Source organism: Chenopodium quinoa, unplaced genomic scaffold, assembly GCF_001683475.1.
Source record: "Chenopodium quinoa cultivar QQ74 unplaced genomic scaffold, ASM168347v1, whole genome shotgun sequence".
Lineage (NCBI taxonomy): Eukaryota > Viridiplantae > Streptophyta > Magnoliopsida > Caryophyllales > Amaranthaceae > Chenopodium > Chenopodium quinoa.
The window spans coordinates 3,149,740-3,169,400 of NW_018743919.1; the positions used below are offsets into that span (position 1 = coordinate 3,149,740).

The following is a 19,661-nucleotide window of genomic DNA, read 5'->3' on the forward strand; positions in this document are numbered from 1 at the left end:
TTGAGTTTTGACCAAGTCAAAATAATACTAAAAAAAGTAAAGTTTTTGGCAAGTTAGTGAGTGATTTGGGTAACGTTAATGGTACGCTGTATTTAAGTAGTTTTTCTCAAATATTAAAAATGTTTAATAAAGTGAAAACTTAGGGGTACATGGTGAAAAAAGTCATTTAATTTAATCTTACCATAACATAAAGTGATATATAAAAAGGGTTTAAGTCTGCTACTCGTATTTCTGTAAATCTAATCCTTGATAGATAATAGTCAAATGATTTTTTACTTTTATTGCTGTCTCATAGATTTGTATGTACAAACTATTAATTAGGTATTCGAATATTATTGCATAAATTAGACAGATCTTCATCACAATAACAACTTCATTAGACTAGTCTTGACACTTTGACCCTCTGAAAAAAAGTCATGAGACAGCGAGACAATAAAGAACATGTAAAAAGAATTAAAAATGACAAGTAAAAAAAACGTAGTAGTTTTGTAGACTTCCTTGGGGTAAGATGTTAAATGACAAAACACAAAAGTATTGAATGCACCCTTTTACAAGTAAAAGACGTTTACTTCCCCTGAAATGTGACATAGAGCACAAATTTAATAATGTACCACTAGATTGATTTTTATCAATAAAATAAAAAAAATGAAAAATGCTTCATAATAATTTAACGTACCATTAGATGAATATCAATTGGACTGCCACCATATATATATATATATATATATATATATATATATATATATATATATATATATATATATATATATATATATATATATATATATATATATATATATATATATATATATAACTAACATACCAAACTCTTTAAATTCATCTAGGAATATAATTTTCAGAGAGAAAATGAAAAGTTGGAGAGTAAAAGTACTACATCTTATTATTGTGATACTTAGTTTATGTGCTACAAAAAATGAAGCTTATAATCAGCTAGATTACAACTATTATGAAACTACATGTCCGTTTTTAGAAGACATTGTTAGAAAAGAGATGCTAAGCATCATTGCAACTGATGTTTCTTCTCCTGCTGCCTTTCTTCGCCTTTTGTTTCATGACTGCCAGGTTCAGGTAATTATATACCACCTTCTATATAGTTTATATGTTAGTTTTTTCGTACTTGCAATTGTGATGCCAATTAAATTTATAATCGTGAATATGTGATATACTTAAAATGCATATGACGGAAATGTTTAGGAATTTTGAGGACTTATAGAGGCCATTATAGAAATTTAGGTTAGTTGTGAATCTTATACGTACTACTAGCTCAATATCTTATTGGTTCGTTGATGATTTCATTAGATATCTAATTGCATAAATGACTTTAGTTGATCGATTTCTTATAGATTATCACCCCATGGCACAATTTTTCTTACTAGTACAATGCTATCCATCAACATAAGTTTCCGTTCGATAATTTGCATTCTTCACTTCTTCATATTATTATTAATGTTGTTTATAATTTCAACGTTCGTACTCATAGTTAAAGTTGTCATTGTTTGTGATATATTCAAATAACCTACGTAGTGTTTTCCGTTTGGGAAACAAGGGGACTTTAATTGTCTATTTTGGGAGTAATAGGTGATATATCTAGAATTTATTGCAGTTATTATGATATATGCAAGCTTATAAGTTATAAGCGAAGATCAACTTAGTTAAATTATTTGGGGTGTTCAATATTCAAAACGTAAAAGCAAATCTTGTTTACGTCATTGTCTTTAATTTGTAAATATCTCTACACCAAAATAACAAGTTAAAGTTACATAAAAGTGGGTGCATAATTTTTCTTGGGATTGTATACATTATTTTCAATTCCTTCTTCTACGCCCTTAGCTTCTTTTCTCTTTTTAAAAGTTCATATATAGAGAACCTTATATTTTTGTTCGTATCTCATCATGCAGTAAATATTATGCCACACACAATAGTACGTACTCCATAGTTAAGACTTAAGACTACATAATGTTCCCTAGTGACCACGTGACAATTAATTCCGGAGGAAGCCAAGGGAATATATAATTCCCAATTTTCTCTTCCACTGAACTTAACCTTATCATTGTCACAATGTTCTTCTTGCTATCGTCATATTATTGTCCCTTGAAAAAAGGGTTTCCTTTTAGAATTAAATTGCCAACTAACAACTGAAAAATTTACAGTACCAAGTACTCCATAGAATTAATAATGAATGCAATGAGCTATGGGCTTATGGCAACTTCGCAAGTACTAGTTGATCAAAATTAATGGAGTTAGAGTGACGTGTAACTTATGGTTTTATTTACAAATTCAAGAGAAACTTTTATGGGTTAATAACTAGAGTACTTTGCGATCCACGTAATTGTCCAAGTAGTGTACTAGCCTACTAGGTATATCACTCTAGCTACACACTCAATTAAGTTACTTCGTTCTTTCGATTTGTTAGTTTACTCACATTCTACTTCTACATTTTTCACATTCTACTTCTACATTTTTCACATTCTTTTACGGGACTATCTATGATCGTTATATGCTAAAAGAAATATAATCACATTCAAAAATTAGTACGGAGTAAAATTTTACTTTTGCATAATTTGCTGAATAGAAAATATTAACTATTAACAATGTGCACAAGTAGGCATAGAACTATAGAAGTCAAGCTATATAAACTAATAAAATAGAGGGAGTGCAAATGAGTGACGTGTATTTTTTAGATGATTGGCTTGTCACGAGAAATAGTTATAAATACAAGCACTGGAGGCTTGGAGCTTATACTATATGAGATAAGTCATCCATCATAGGATTCATAGCAATTTAGACTTTTTCAATTTGAGGGGGATGAAGGGTATGGAAGTAATAATAATATTACCTCCATAATTTATTTTATTTTTGGCCTGCCATTGGCTGAAATAGACATTACATGCATGATATTAAACATCATATCTACACTTAGGTAGACCTAAAATTTTCATTTATTATGAAAAGGCTATGTCTCTCTAGCTATGGAGTAGCAAACAAAATTAATTTTACAGGTTGACTTTACATAGACATTTCATCATATTCTATTTCTACTCCACTTGATGGCAACTCAAATAACGTTTCATTTCATATATTATACTTCATCCGTTCTATTAATATTGCAATAAGGATGAAATTAAGCATTTCAAAGCATATTTTATATACTAAATATCTATAATTGTGTAAGAGTAAAAATTATAAAAAAATTGATATTGTGAAAGTATTTTATGAGACAAATCCAACAAGATTCCACATGACTATTTTTGCTTAACATATAGATCATATTATATGGTCAAACAAGAGTGATGAATAGTGCAAAAAGTCCATTGTTGCAACATTAATAGAACGGAGGAAGTATATCATTAATGAATCAATGTTAATATATTTAAAATTAATAATATTAACACAATGATTAACACCTTGTGAATTCTAGTGCATAACCTTAAAATAATAACTTCCTTTAGGAGCTTAGATAAATGTCTTTTAAGGTCATCTTAAAACAATTTAAGTATATGTTAGTAATGGCTTATTGCATTTAGTGTAATAAGACTCGAATAAACAAAATGATACCTTTTTCGTTCTTTATAATTGCATCATCTTAACTTTTACACATTTTTAATCCCTTCTTGACCATCTTCTATGATTTATATATGTAAAGAATATGATTAATTTTTGTATGTTTTTCATTACAAGATAACTAAATATATTAATAATAATATAAATTGTGTATTGAAAATAGATGTAATTATAGAGGAACTAATGAATTATAAGGACTTTATGGTCAAATTAATATAAAATGATGAGAGCGAGAAATAGAGTATGGAGTAGTTGGACTCGGTAAAATTATTGACATTTACTCAATTATCTAGCCAAAATGTCACCCTAAGAAAAATACAATATTTTTAATATTGATTTATCATATCCCTACCTTATAAAAAGTTTAAGAAAACTCTTATAAATAGTGCATGGACATTTATATCCCTAAAAATGTTCTTTTACATATTTGCCCCAATTTGATTTCAAAAACCTTATAATTGTCTCTTGAATTCCCTAAATTGATTTAAAATTTATGTTTATTTCAATTTTTATTTTTATTTTGAAAGATGTGTATTTCAATATTTAAATCCATCTTTTTTTTTTTTTAATGTTCCTATTTAGAATTTATTAGACATTTATATTTCTACATCGAACTCAATATCTTTTAACCGTTTAATCACTAAATCAAAGTAGCTCAACTAAAGTTTAAAACATTGCACCACTACACAACATCCAACACATTTATCGTCTATATGCAAATAGTTTTAATATAATATTACACAAACAAGCATAGGGCATAAAGAACATCGGTAATAGTTCTTCTCGAGGGGCTAGCTATACCGCGCGCGTTGGAACCCCTAGTAATCATAACAATCTAATTGATTGTAGATTCAAATGTAACTTATCCTTAATTAAACTTAAGGATTAAAACCAAATAGAATAATTTACCACCTAAATATGACTACTCGATTCAGACCAATGACCACTTTTAATATAACTAGAATAACTTAATTTACGAATGAAATTTTTAATGTAGTCTTATGACTTTTGATTACCACAATTTTTTAAAATGGATGGTTGAGATTGTTTGTTTTTTTATTTATTTTTAATTAGTAATTTTAATTAAAAATATTTTTTTTTTAATTATTTTATATATTTTTTTTTATTTGCAGAATTTTTAAATTATTTTTAATTAAAATTACTAATTAAAGATAAATCAAAAAACAAATAATCTCTACCATCCATTTTAATAAATTATGGTAATCAAAAGTCATAAAACTATATTAGAATCATCTATTTTCGAAGTATGTATGTATAATAGAGTAATGTTTAGTAAGAAATTAAAGTAACATTGAAAGTGGGTGAAAAATGATATATGGTCATTAATTTATTGTTGATTGTTGACTGTTGACAAAAGGTCCTGCTTCTGCTTTAGGGTATTAGAAGGTCAATATATTCAGAAGCGTATTTGTAATTTGTGGTCCGAAAATGACAAATTAAAAGCTCTGATTTCTGATTGTTTTACGTCCATACATTCATGTACATAATTTCATAACTCATCATGTGCTTTCGGTGAATTATTAATAATAATTAGTTGACCAAATATAAAATATGACATTCGCCATTTATTTACGGAAGTTAAATGAATGATTTCCTTTCCTTTTAAGTTTTAGCCTCATTTTTGATAAATTGCTTTATGTTGTTATATTATCATGCTATTTGCATGCCATATTTAACACCCGCCACTTTAATTCATTTATTACCTTAGCTTTCACGTACAATCAATCATGATTGATGAAGATCTAACGGTGTGATCTATCGTCTTTTTTGATCGAATAGTAGTCCACCAAATTTAGTTCTAGCCATAGTATATCACTGTTATTCTTGTGGGTCATTCAGTAATATTTTTACGTTAACATTTGATTTTCGCTCTTGTCAATAAATAAATATACTTCCTCCGTTCTTTTTTTATTGCACTATAGTGGATGGGCATACATTTTGTTGGTAGTGGCCTAAGAAAAGGAAAAGAGGGAGGGGTAAAAATACAAAATTATACATGTGATGTAAACATAAACTAAAGAATAAAGTGTTAAAAGTGAGGGTATATTGGATACGTATTTGCAATTTAAACAGAGAAATCTTGTTTCCTAAATTGGATACGGTGCAATATTTGTGAAAATTTCTTTAAAGGCAAGTGGTACAATGATTAAAAAACAGAGGAAGTATAATTTTAACCGTCATATACATGTTAGATGTAAACACGTATTTACATAAATCTACACATGTGTTTCTTATGTATAAACCATCAATAATAGGCAAAATAAAAGAATACGTGCATACTGCAAAAAGTGGTCGTTGCAAATAAAAATATGGAGAAAGTATAATATTTTTGAAGGATGAAACATGAAATTCTACAAACTATTCAATTATACAATTTCCATTATTATTTTCTTCTCATTTGCGTTAAGGGGCTTGCTAATTTGTTCAATCTGATGATTGTAATGAGCTATGATTAATTTTATTTCCGATGTGCTCATTTAGTTAATTATGGATTTTTAGTTTGGATGATCAACCCAATTTTTTAGGACTAATAATTGAATAATCTTAAATTCCGTTTAGGGATGTGATGCATCAATTCTACTGAATTCAAAAGACTCGGAAATGAAATGTTCCAAGAACTTCGGGATCAGAAAATTTGAAGCGATTGGTAAACTAAAATTCGTCTTGGAAGCCGCATGTCCAAGGCAAGTATCTTGTGCAGATATAATTGCTCTAGCAGCAAGGGACTCGGTCGCGCTATCGGGTGGACCTTCAATACAAATTCCACTTGGACGAAAGGACTCTAGGACTTGTAGCACCAAACAAGCTGATGTTCATCTTCCTTCGACCAGCATCGACGTCGATCAATTACTCCAGATTTTCATGAGCAAAGGAATGAATCTACGAGAGTCTGTGGCAATTCTAGGTAATATATTCTTATTAACCTTACAAAATAATATGCTAATTAAATATACATACAGCAAAACCATTGTATATATTTTTTGTATAACTCTCTTTAATACATAACGCATGCAAAAACGTAACAAAATAAATATCAACGTTATTCTCACAATAAACAACACATTTATTTATACATAAAATATGCATAATTAAAAGTCTAGGGAATTATGAGCAAAATTAGATTTGTAAGTTTTCATGTGATACACTCTATAGTAGTATATTCCAAATTACAGCCTTACAATATATAACATGAAATAAATTGCCCTTTAAACTACTAGTACCAAATAGAGGTGCATTCATATAATTATCGTACAATGGATTATAATTGGTTCCAAATGTTTTAATTGCTACCACAAATGTGAAAATCAAACAACCAAGTGTCACCAAAGTTATGATAATTGTGATGTAAAAAAAAAATAACATTAATTATTTGTATGTGGATGTCAGTTACCATAGTTGATATGTATAAGTGGTATTGGTATCCAATATCGGATACTAAAGTCCGTCAATATTTTTTATTGTGTGTTGTGAACTAAAATCTTGTATAGTGAAATGAGAGACTTGAACCACAAAAGATAAATAATATTGACGAAATTATCTTATGTCTTGAATATTAGATCATCCTCTAAGAACATAACGTAACCAAGCTACGAGTAGTTGGCATCCAATAGGAAGAGGTGTTGATTGTTGTAATGGTTTTAATTTTGCATTATCGTATATATTAATGTATGTTATGCCGTCATAAAAAATTTTTGTTTCATTTTTGTAGGTGGACATACACTAGGAGGAGGGCATTGCATAAACATTGTGGACAGACTATACAAGCCAAATCCAAGAGATGAAATGGATCCCAATTTTCAACTAGCATTAAAACTTGGTTGCCCTACTAAAATTCCTATGACAAACTTTACAGTAATACCAAATGATATAACACCAACAATATTTGATAACCAATATTATAGGGATATTATTATGGGCAAAGGCTTGTTTAGCATCGACTCCACCATTTCAAGGGATCCTCGCACCATGAATATTGTCAATCAATTTGCTGATGATCAAGAGTTGTTTTTCCAAGCTTTTTCTTCTGCTTTTGTTAAGCTTTCTTCAGCTAATGTTCTTACTGGGAACATGGGTGAAGTTAGGTTACAATGTGATCAAGTAAATCGATGACATTATTATTAATAATCTTCGTATTTTAAATCTTTCTATGTCTCTTATATGTTTATAATTATGTTTATATTATATATGTATATGAGTTTCATATGAATTAGAATCGTCTTTATAGTATTTGGCCCTTTTTTTACCACTTACTATAATGCTGTTTATTTCTTTTATATCTTCTTGTGCTTTGTTTACTTCGCGCTCGATTACTCGGAAGACCCGGTATAAAATCTAGTCAACAAAACTGTTATATGTGGCTCTCTATAAACCCAAAAAATACAGTATCAAAATTGACATTTAATTCACCAAGATCAAAATATTAAGAAGATGAAATATCAATGCCAGCATTTAATTCTAATGGCATTTGAGGAATCATTCTCAAAAATAAGCAACTCGGAAGTTTCATGTAAAAATGCCTAAATAATTTTGTACATTCAAAGTAAGATACATCTATTTATGTTTATATATATCAAAATTAAATCAATAAGAAAACAATAATCTACAACCTAATCATACTAGTTCTCCCAATAGTTGGGTCACTATATAAAACTTCTCTACATAATCGTATTGAGTATAATCAGGCATCATACTGCCCACAGCCTGCCACCAAGAGTCCAAGATCGTGTATTGTTGGAGTTTAGGTTAGACATATTACACTGAAGATCTACAAATTTTGCATAGGGATGATCACAGTACCCTAACGAGCAACAGAATACTATTGTAACCATCTTTCACTCAAAAGCCGCATAGCAGCCCCCTGCGAGAATTTCCTTGCAAATAGAAAGCAAGGAGCAGCTGTAGAATTAGTTCTGCACCACTCTGTTCTGAACTCAGTCTCATAATATACATGGTTGATATCCTGTCAAATACAAAAAGTAGCAGCTTACACAAGGGGCTTATAATTCATAAGCAAAGAAAAAAAAAATCGCAGGGGAACATCAGTACTCTCTCTGTCCCAGCTCAAATTTGAAATTTGCCCAAAAAGAACTAAAGCTTAGGGCAATCACCCAATCATCAATGTATAAGATATTAACCTTGGGCTAGGACAGAGGGAGTAGTTTCACTTGAGTATAGAAAATAATACAAACCTTAATTTCTTGAATACGTTGGGCAGTTGCAGCTGAATGACTGAAGGTGACAGGATGCCAACCTTTCCCTTCCATTTTCGAGGCAAATTCATTCCATAGAGTATAGGTCAATGTCCGACGTTCAAGTTCTTTATCAAGCCCCGTCATCTATTAAGAATCAACCAATTTTAGCATGCATTTTGTCATATACGCAAAGCAGAAAAAATAGATAAAACAAACATTAATGACAGCAGAAGATGCTGGAATGTCACAGACTAGTTGGCAGGGATAAAACTCTTGCCAATAATAAGATAGGAGATGTACTTACAGTAAGCAATGTCTGCAGATAATGCTCATCTGGAATGCAATTGTGCTGCTTCTGAAGTTTCTGCATTGAACAAAATAATAGTACAGAATAAGATGATAGATCAACCAAACCAATCAATTTATGGGTGTTCGATGGGGAAAGAAAAAAGACCAACTGTATATTCACTCAATATAAAGTGGTCAACAGTCCAGTCGTCCAGGTGTGGTTTATATGGTTTTTACAAGCTGACTCTAGAAAATCTTTGCAATCTGAAATGCCCCAAGGGTTCTACCATAACGTTTGACAAGGGATATTAAGCTGACACTAGGGATTGAATAAGTACGAGTTACCAGCAATTGCTACTTCAAATCAACAAGCAATATGACCTAAACACAATGCAATGTGCAGAAGGGCTATACTAAAGAACTAGTTATTTGGGCTGCAAATAGAATTAAGTTAGAGACAGCATCCACCTTCCATGTCCAAATTGGCCCTCGGAAATGGATTCAAATGACCATACCACAATTAAATCATTCTATAACATCCAACTATTACTTTTGCATTTATCACATATTCACTTAAACTATCCTTGGTACTTTTTACTTGAGGCATAACATAATTGTATGGGATACTGTTACATTTGTCTTAATATAGATTATCAAAATATTAACTTTTCATAGTTCTTACTTATTGATAGTTAACAATATTAATGGTAGAAGTCATTCATTGCCAAGTGTGAAAGCCAAAACAATACATCCTTAAAAAGGGGGAAGGTTGAATTTAAGGTAGCACCTTGCAAAAATGACCAAAAATAATCAACAAGAAAGGATCAACCATCAAAATGATTCAAAAGAATCCACTTCTCAAAATCACAATAGTAACACTGCTTTGCTCATTAGAAGCACCAGGTACTGGTGAGTGCAAGAAATTAGCTATAATTTTGATGATATTTCCTCAACTACTCCCAAAAAGGGTCAGACAATCAACAGCACATAACAAAATCAGATAGCTAGGGAAGTTCTATACAGCAAAGAATTCCCCAAACTCCAGATACCAAAATGTATACATCTTGGAGTACAACAGAAATGTATTCTTAGTATTATACTTGTCCAAGATAGTCGGCAGATCATCAATCAATAAAGAATATTCTATTTTTGTTAACAACCATGAAATGAGATGAGGTGCCATTCCATTATGAGGTTTTGGATACTTTTTCATCTTGAGATAAAAAGGTATTCATTTGTTCCAACGAATGAATAATTCTAAACAATCAAACATTAATTGGTGTTGCATAACAAACACAATACCAATGCAATATAATATAGAAACCCATGTTATATATTGATGTTACTATAAGAAATGAATTTGGGAATAATCAACAGCATCAATGAAGATGAAGGGCTACCGACGCCTTTATAGGACACCCGGGATGCCATGTTGAAATATCTCTTGTAGCTCTTCACTACCAACTCAACATAATTCCACAACGGCTAGCTATATCAAACAAACTCATTCTGAGGACTTTATATGCATATTGGTAAACTTGTTGTGGTTCCAAACCAATTGATATGACCCCAGAAGACATCCCGCACATTTCACTTCAATTTTGAAAAAAATAAAATAAAATAAAAATTAGCCGAAAAAACGTGGATTATAGCCTTCAGTTTCGGACAATTTTCGACTTTTCTAGAGCCGGAAAATAAACAAGTCGAGGTTCTTCCCATGGACCCCACAACACCTTGGGAGTCCATTTAGGTGGTTGAATCAGTCTTCTTTGCCTTTAAACTGACAATCTAGTCATTTACAACTTATGCCTCCGTTCAATAACCAAGCCACGACGATCCACGGGACTTTATATGACCAAATAATTGTCATATGTAGTTCCAAACAATATTATGTAACCTCGAGATTCATTCCCTACAATCCCAAAAGATTCGATAACAGGTTCCGAAGCCTTCGAAATAGGTTCGATTCTGTATATTATATCCTTCGATTTTGGACATACTTGTTTGAACCCAAAAAAAAAAAAAAAGGGAGGTTGGGTGCTTTCCATGGAGCTCACAACACCTCTTAAGCGGTTGGAACCATCCACTTTGTACACGCCTCCCTTGATTAACTAAGGCCACCACGAGCTTTTATGTGACCAACTAATGGTCCTATATGGTTGCAAACAACATTACATGATTTTAGAATACATCCCTTACCGTACCATGAGTTTTCGACATCTAGTCCCAAAACCTCCAAAATTGGTCCAAAAGCGTGCATTAACCTTCAAGTTTGGACATTTTTTTTACTTTTTACAGACTTGGAAAGGAAAAAGTCAAGATGCTTTTCATGGACCCTATAACACCTTCGGAGGCCATTTGGGACCATGAAACAACCCTTTATGCCTTTAAATTACCAATTCAACTATGTATACGACTCATTGCCGCCATGGGGATTATGTGACTGACTAATGGCCGTATATAACCAAACAACATTATATGACCCTAGGAATCCTGAAATGCTTCCCTTATAATCCTAACGTTATTTTATGACAACGGGTTCAAAAACCTTGGAAATTGGTTTGATTTTATGTATTATAGCCTTCAAATTTGGCTTCAAGATTACTTTTTTTACCCGAATGGGTTATGCATCCAAGATATTCCTAGGGGTCCAAAAGGACACTTGCAGGTCGGATGCATCTCATTCATGCCTTGGCCCCCTTACATTATCAAGTCTTGTGATGCTTTGTCTTGGCCTTTTGATGCCTTGGCTTGGCCTTGCGTTGCCTTGCCTTCCTAGGCCTTGCATTGCATTGTATTGACATTAAGGCAAGCCAAGACGCTAACCTCGAGTGCCAAAAATGGCATTTTTATGCCTTGTCCTATTGCACATGCCTACAACACATGGGCGTACCTTAGCTGATCACCGTCCAACGTTCCACACTTCGGTATTGGGCCTTTGCCCTTCCTCATACTTAGCATTTTTTGGCACCAAAATGGCACTGCTACCCTCATTTAGCAAAACATAGGTGTTTTTGGGTATACGGTTGGGGGGAGGGGGAGGGGTAGAAAGCTGCCAGCCTACCATGCTTCAGGAGAGTTAATACCAAGCTAAGCACCAAATCCTACCATGGCTTTCTGATTGCAGATTGCATACAACTACTATCTTCATATTATAGGATGACCTTATCTAGTTGTTCTGGGTTGCAGTCACAGGAAAAGGGTCTCTCCATTCTACATGCCAAGATCTATCATTGAAGCCTGTGTACTTTATATCTGGTAGGGTTGTAGGCTCTTTTCATTCATTAATTGAACCTACCTTCACTCCTCAACAAACTAGTTATGGCTGATGCATCATGCATCAGACTTTACTCTGTTAAAATGTTAATATATACTCATAAAAATCAACACATCTCAATTACACAACATAAGCAACATATGCCCAGTAAAGATTACCCAAAACAAGGAAACCTTCCACAATATATCCCCATACATAAAGGGCATTCATGTAGTTATTTAAAATACATCCTAGTTCCTGCATCATCTCATTGAATACAACAAAGCCCACAACCCTTCAGTGAAATTGGCATAGGTCCTCAAGGTCATTTTAACAAAATTTTTAAATGAATAACGCCTAAAGTTCTAAGATTTAAAACACCCAGAAAAGTTCTGAAACGGGAAAAATCAATTTATCGTAAGAAACTAACCAGATTCAGCTTTCCCTTTGAATCATCAACTGGTGGGCGTCGCTGCAAAACAACAACGACAAAGCATTAGTCCCAAAATGATTTGCGAAAAATATTTAAAAATTCAAATATACTTTTTTTATTTACAAAGAAACGACAGCGATCTTATGTGAATGTTAAGAAAAACCAAAAGTAATGCAGAATGATAGAGAGGAAAGGAGATGGAAAAGTACCAAGATTACTAAAAGACAATACAAGGAAAATAGAGAGTGCATAAGCTATTAAAACATCTACAATTAGCATATTGTGTACCTTACAGTATTTTCTGAAGACAGGAAAGATAAGCTCATCATCAACTACAACTTCAGCATGTTTCCGGATCAGAGTGAACCACTGAAATTTCCAAGTATAATAAGCTACAATATAACTTAAATTTCAAGTAAAATGATCATCATGACCAGCTATCCAGAAAATATCCACTGTAAGGCTTTCTAAAGAGGCCCAGCTGCCCAAGATGGCAACCTTCGACATAACACGATAACATAGTCCCAACATGACATGAAACTGTACAGAAAGAAACACAATTTGAATTACATGAATAACCTATATTCAAAATTCTTTGATCAACTTTCAAATCAAGGCAATTGTCTAAAATCACAATAAAGACATATCCAAGCACAAAATGTTTTCTTTACCCAAATTACCACTTCACTATGTAGGCATAACCCCAATTATTATGTCATGCACATAGGACCACAATGAGCATCATGATCCCGAACATTGTTATTAAAATCCCGATTTGAATCTTAGAATCTTACGATTTTACGATTCATGTATGTTATACGATTCGATTTACGATTCTACCCGATTTTACATATTTCTCTTAACTAACGAAATCCTTACAAGTATAAAACATGCCTACATAGTTATTTATAAATATATATTGTCAATTATTTGTTGCTTAATGGGTAAACAACTATTTCCTATTAATAATTACGTTTCAAACTCATAATTTAAATATATTTAATTAAATTTAGATATGACCTCTTGATTATGCATGTTGGTAGAATCTTACGATTCTACGATTCGATTTTACGATATGATTCTGAGAGCCCTTTCCGATTCAAAGTATAATCCTGATTTTAATAACTTTGATCCCGAATGAAAAATAGTTCTAAAATAATGACACATAGTTCAAAGAATATGAGCTTATTTGCTATGTTCGTAAATTTTGAGCTACTTATACTGTTTGGTGTTGAAATATTTAAAGAGCTAATATCTGAAATATATGAGCTAAATGTTCATATATATTATTTGAATTTTCATAATCTATAACTAGCTGTTCATATCTGTTCATTTGGGGCCACAATATGCATTGCATTGAGGTCCCAAGGTCAAGATGTAATCTTATCCAATGGTTGCTTTGATAATAGACATCTCTACAGCCCAACTCAAGCAGATCAAATTCTCCTGAATATCTATTAGAAATTAGCAAAGGCAGTCAAGGGGAAGCCTCCTACGTCACTAGTTGTCTACGATATTCCGTGACTGCTTAGGACCATTATAGTCCAATAATGATACATGTCATGCAACAACCAAATTGGCCAACACCATTGAACCCCTTTTTCTGGCAAACAGAATGTCTTCATATAATTTTGGCCATGATGCATAATCTGGAATCCCTAAACAAGAAGTCAACTACCAAAATGAGTAGATGACATCACATAGAACCCAAATTTACAATCAATAAGACCCATATAAAGTTTAAAATTATAACATACACCATAGAGAGTCTTTAATTGTTTGTAAGACAAATGGCTAAAAGAGGCTCCAAAGCTCACTTGATGTCCTTCGTGGCTAATCAATGGAGATAGACATACCCATTTTAAAGGTTAGCTCGTGCTAATTAGATGTTATAATGTTATTAGTGCTAACGTACCATAAGGCATGTGGAAGATCCTTACAAAAATACATTAGTACAACAAGTTATGGATTACAAAGTAATAGAACGTGGTTTACAAAGGGAACCTTATTTATTCGGAAAAACCTTGGGCAAAGAATTTTTATGAAACCAACTAAATCATTGCTCATCCCCATAAGAATAAGCCCCAAAGTCCCAAATGCTACACAGACGTACTTCGCATATGACCCACCCCCCCCCCCCCAAAAAAAAAAAAAAAAAAAAAAATCATTGAAAGCTACTCTAAGTCCAAATTATATGACTAGTGCTCTTAGTCTTCTATTAGCTAGTCACTATCATTCAATACCCTACCAAAGATCGTAATGCAAACACATAGTAGTCAGTCTGCTCAGTCAAATAAAAAGGCATGACTATATTACCTGTGACCCTTTCCGCCATTTATCCAACTTTATAACAGGTGCCATCTTCGGGTTAAAGCGTCCTCCCTCTTTACCTTCCTTTTTATCCAAAAAGCTAACACAAAAAGAAAAGTAAGTATGTCAGTTCAAGAGCTCAGAATGATCTTTTCCACAGCAAATATCTTAAGAAATTAAGCAAGATCAATCAAAAAAAAGTACTACTCCAAAACTGACAGGAATAAAATTAGAGAATTCTAATAAGATCATCAGGTTCAAAGATTTTAAAATTACCTGTCTACAAAACTTTTAGGAGATTTCATAACATAATGGTATATGTAGCTAAAATTATACAGAGGAACGCAGCTGCAACAAGAGAAATCAGCATATAAGCAAACCAATCAAACTAGATATGAACTCTAGCGATGTATCCTGAAAAAGTATGTACTAAAAAATATTTAACTGAAAAGAAGTTGACTTGATCCTATACTGCATTAGTTATTAAAGATGCCGCATCAATGTATGATACACATAAGCAGCATAGTTACCTATCTGAAAGAAGTACAAATCTCTGATTAGCAGGGTCCTCAAGTGCTGCATTAAGCAATAACCTCTCTGCTTCAATCATACTCGATTCGCCCCATGCTACCTAACACCTCACTGCTTCATTAAACCAAACACACCAATTTCACCAACATATGATCTAAGAAGAGCATTATCCAAACCACAAACCTGAATGCTATTGCTTAACTGCCGACCATAAAACATAGGCGATCGGGTGGTTGATTCGTCAAACACAAAACCTGGCTCTGAGTGAATGTATATCGAATAACTTGTTGCATCAGCTTCCTGGATATACCCCATTAACAAATACATTAGCAAAATCCCACTCCCGAAATTATGCAATCCAAAAGCAAAGTTTTCGGATATGTTTTGTTTTTGGCATTAGTCACAAAATCAAGTTCATGTGCATGCATAATAGCTGTCTAATACATAGTCAAATGATTGAAATTAGATCTCCTCTACTTTGAGCAAAAGATAAACCACTATATATCTCTAAGCAACTTGTAGATAACGAGTATAGACTTTGAGTAAAGCAAAAAAATTTGAGGTATAAATTACTTTAAAGGAAGCAAGTAATTCATCACAAACATCCTTTTTTTTTTTTCTTTTTTTTGCATCATACAATTGATTTTATAATCAGAACAACTAGGCTAAATTTGATAAAATCAAACACTATAATTTAAGCATCAGAAATAACATCATTACATTGAACAATTCTACATCATTTCACTAAAGCTGAAAAAATTATATAGCGTTACTTCCTAATTCCTATGCAACTTATATCAGGAATTATATAGCTTATAAATCAAATTAAAATAAATTTAGATACAACATACAAGCCAAAAACTTCCAATAATTAATTCATAGCAACTGTAATTAGAAACAAAAAAAATTAACTCTTCCAAAACAATCGGAAACACTCTACATTAAATTAATCAACACAATTTACAAAATTAACCAAATTATTGGACCAATCATATTAATAAATGCAAAATTTAACAAAGAAAAAGAAAATTAAAAGGAAAAACCTCGAAGAAGCTACCCCAGAGAAAATCCAGAGGAAGATGCCGGCGAGTGAGGAACAAGAACGCGAATTTAGGAGGACCGACGAAGAGCGTGGGATCCACGCGCCGTGATAATTGCGCAGTTCTCGCAGGAGATATTAATTGAGATTGAAATTTCCAGAATCCAAAGATGCAAAGTAAAATCGATATTAAAATCACGACCTTCAAATTCTGTCGAAAATGGCTAAACCTAAGCTTCTTTGCTGTCGTCATCGTTATCTTCTTCTTCGTTGGGAGAAGAATTCCTCCTCTTCCTGCCATAATTTTTTGTTTATTTCAACAAATTAATTACACTAATTACAAAATAATCAATCAACTTAATTATTTAATTACAAAGTAAGATGATTATAGAAATGAAGAAGATGAGGAGAGAGCAAATGAAAGGAGAGAGAAGATTACATTGAAGTGGAGGTTCATCAATGGAGGTAAAAGGAAGTGCATGTGAGTCAGTTTCTCTCTCTTCTGGTTACTACGTGCTGTGTTGTGGAAGGATGAATAATACAGTAAGAGAGGAAGAAAGAAGAAGGAGAGAGAGAGTTTGAATAATTTTAATTAATTGAATTTGAATAATATTATGGTTTGATTAATGTTTTAATTAAGGGTAAAGACTAAAGAGTACTTTTTTGGCATTTGGAGTTTGGACAATAGACATGCACCTGAGAGTGGAACCTTGCCTTTATGGGTAGGTTAGGATGAATTATTTTTACTACTTCTCTCCTTGCTTCAAAGTACCCTAATTTTGATCAAGATGCAATTCCCACTCAGAAAACTTCATACATCCTTTCAGAGATTGTCATTCTTCCATTATCCTCTAGAAGATGATTCTAGTCAAGTTAAAACCACCTCAAAATTTTGATTATTCGACTTTCAATCTCATAAATGGAGATGCATCTTTCTTATGGGAATGTGGCAAATTTGGAAACTTAATTTGTTCATTTTGGACTATCAAATCAATACAATTTGTTTTTACAGGGTAAGGAGAAAGTGGGAGAACTAGGAGCTTCATCTTCAACAACTTCTTCTGGTTGGAACTTGGAAGCCACCAAGGCCTGGATTTCTAAAACTAAACAGTAAACACGGATTGAGCTTGGAAAGTGCTACTGATATAGACAGGTTGTTGTTGAATAGGGAAATTATCGTCATTTTCAATCATATCCCCAGGGAATGCAATCATTAGGCCCATTATTTGGGACAGTATGCTATGGACATGCACCTTGGGCACAAGCCTCATTATGTCATCCCTACCAGTGCTGTTGTTGCTTTTGAAGCTGATATCTCTACAATTGGAACCTCTTCTGTTTCTTAGTCTTAGTTTGCAAGACTTTCTGCTAGTTGGATGTATCCATTTCCTACTTTTACTTATAAACTCTAGTATTACTAGCTAGGACTACTTAGTTCATGTTTCTATTTTGGGTGACTATGAAACTTTGAACTATAGGTTCTAATTTATTTTAGGGCCTCGCCCTAGCTATATATATTTTCTCCTGTTGCGTCAAAAAAAAAGTCACCAACCTTGCAAATATAGTTTGATTGAGTAATAATAACTACAGCAGAGTCGTTGTGGTTAGTTAATTTTAAACGTAACTATGATTTATCTCGAAATTATTCTATGTTTTGGATGTATGTGTAATTACAAGCTTAAAATTTATGTTTTTACTTATTGATCTTATGTTATTAGTAGAGTTAATAGGTTTAATTCCGAGCTTATAGTTTTAATTTTAAATTGATGATAGGTTTTAAGCAAGTTTTACATAATATTATTGAATTTATAATTTGAAATCATGGAGTTATTTAAAATGTTATTTTATTTAAAGGTCTATTTCAATTGGAAGGAAGAACCTTTAACCTCCAAGTTTGGGAATTGGGAACCACGTACATTAGTCAATTAAATTTAATCAAGAGTTTATAACATTATATTGGAGTAGTAGTAAAAAGACAAATAAAATAAAAGCCTCATTTCAATTTAGAGTTTAATCGATTCAATCAAACTCTAATATTACTCTATCAACTCTAGATCAAATTAATTTAAGGTAGCTAAATCAAAAGGTGACTATGTCGGGAGTTCAAATTTGAGCCATGTAAAATCATTGTGCTCATATAAGTTGAAATCTGGGTTAAGTTTCTTTTGAATTAAGTCGAGTTAGGTTAGCTTTTGACACATCTAACTAAACTCTTTATTTGTTTGTACGTACCCGCGCAACATAATGATCAATCAAAGGGGATAAGGTTATCAATTTCAAAACAATGCTGACCCAATAAAATAGCCACATTTGTTCATGAAGTTGTCCAAGTACAAGGAATTTAGACATCCAAAAGAGAGAATAAAGGCATCAAAGATTGTGTGAATGCTTGTATATATAAGGTTGTCAATGACAATGTTTAGTAAAACGGTGCCGTCCCACGTGGAGATCACTAACTAGAACAGTAAGTATGACTACATGATTACCTAATTGATTTAGTCATAAAGGAGTAGCATTGAATCCAGAGTGTATTAGTGTGTGTTTAACCTAATAATAATCTTAACCTTTTTTTACTTTTCTATGGACACGTTTTGAGAGTGTTACCAGAATTTCTCCTACTTTTAACTTGGAAAAGCAAAGATGTATAGTATGTGTGTGTAACAGTGTAAGTGTGGAGTGGTCCATCAGTCAAAATTAAGATTGTGAAAATAGTCCATTTCTCCGTCCGAAAATAATAGTCACGTATACAATTTTCGAATGTCCTAAAAAGATTAGTCATGTGTCATAAAATTGATTATACATCAATAAAAATGAAGAGAGGAAGAGAAATCTAAGGAAAGCAAACATGATTTTAAAAAACATTTCGATAAAATTATAGATAATCCTTAATCACAGAGGTTGAGACAAGGACAAGATGAGTACTAATTTAGGATAGAGGCATATATCTCGTTGCTAAAGCAATACACATTATAATTTTTTATACAGAAAACGTAAAAAGATAGTTATATC

General features: G+C 32.3%; 2 protein-coding genes across 2 annotated transcripts; one reads left to right on the top strand and one right to left on the bottom strand.

Moving 5' to 3' along the window:
* Positions 1 to 854: 854 nt before the first annotated feature.
* LOC110687096 (peroxidase 29-like) lies at positions 855 to 7,815 on the top strand. Its single transcript, XM_021863719.1, has 3 exons — positions 855 to 1,089; positions 6,163 to 6,508; positions 7,313 to 7,815. Exons 1-3 carry the CDS (start codon positions 868 to 870, stop codon positions 7,711 to 7,713), a joined length of 969 nt encoding a protein of 322 aa, XP_021719411.1. The 5' UTR covers positions 855 to 867; the 3' UTR covers positions 7,714 to 7,815.
* Positions 7,816 to 8,089: 274 nt separating this feature from the next.
* LOC110687397 lies at positions 8,090 to 17,340 on the bottom strand. The gene is made up of 11 exons (XM_021864043.1): positions 17,092 to 17,340; positions 16,657 to 16,946; positions 15,797 to 15,913; positions 15,613 to 15,713; positions 15,359 to 15,430; positions 15,089 to 15,182; positions 13,061 to 13,141; positions 12,770 to 12,811; positions 9,100 to 9,159; positions 8,793 to 8,939; positions 8,090 to 8,563 (listed from the first exon to the last, which is right to left on the bottom strand). The coding sequence occupies exons 2-11, from the start codon at positions 16,903 to 16,905 to the stop codon at positions 8,420 to 8,422; spliced, it is 1,107 nt and encodes a 368-aa protein (XP_021719735.1). The 5' UTR covers positions 16,906 to 16,946; positions 17,092 to 17,340; the 3' UTR covers positions 8,090 to 8,419.
* Between the last annotated feature and the right edge of the window lie 2,321 nt (positions 17,341 to 19,661).

Coding starts and splice junctions, on each gene's coding strand:
- LOC110687397 (XM_021864043.1), bottom strand. CDS start 16,905: ATGACGACAGCAAAGAAGCTTAGGTTTAGCCATTTTCGACAGAATTTG. Junction 15,914..16,656: donor TCTGGGGTAGCTTCTTCGAG/GTTTTTCCTTTT, acceptor GGGTATATCCAG/GAAGCTGATGCAACAAGTTA. Junction 15,431..15,612: donor TTTGTACTTCTTTCAGATAG/GTAACTATGCTG, acceptor CTCTTGTTGCAG/CTGCGTTCCTCTGTATAATT.
- LOC110687096 (XM_021863719.1), top strand. CDS start 868: ATGAAAAGTTGGAGAGTAAAAGTACTACATCTTATTATTGTGATACTT. Junction 1,090..6,162: donor TTCATGACTGCCAGGTTCAG/GTAATTATATAC, acceptor AATTCCGTTTAG/GGATGTGATGCATCAATTCT. Junction 6,509..7,312: donor AGAGTCTGTGGCAATTCTAG/GTAATATATTCT, acceptor TCATTTTTGTAG/GTGGACATACACTAGGAGGA.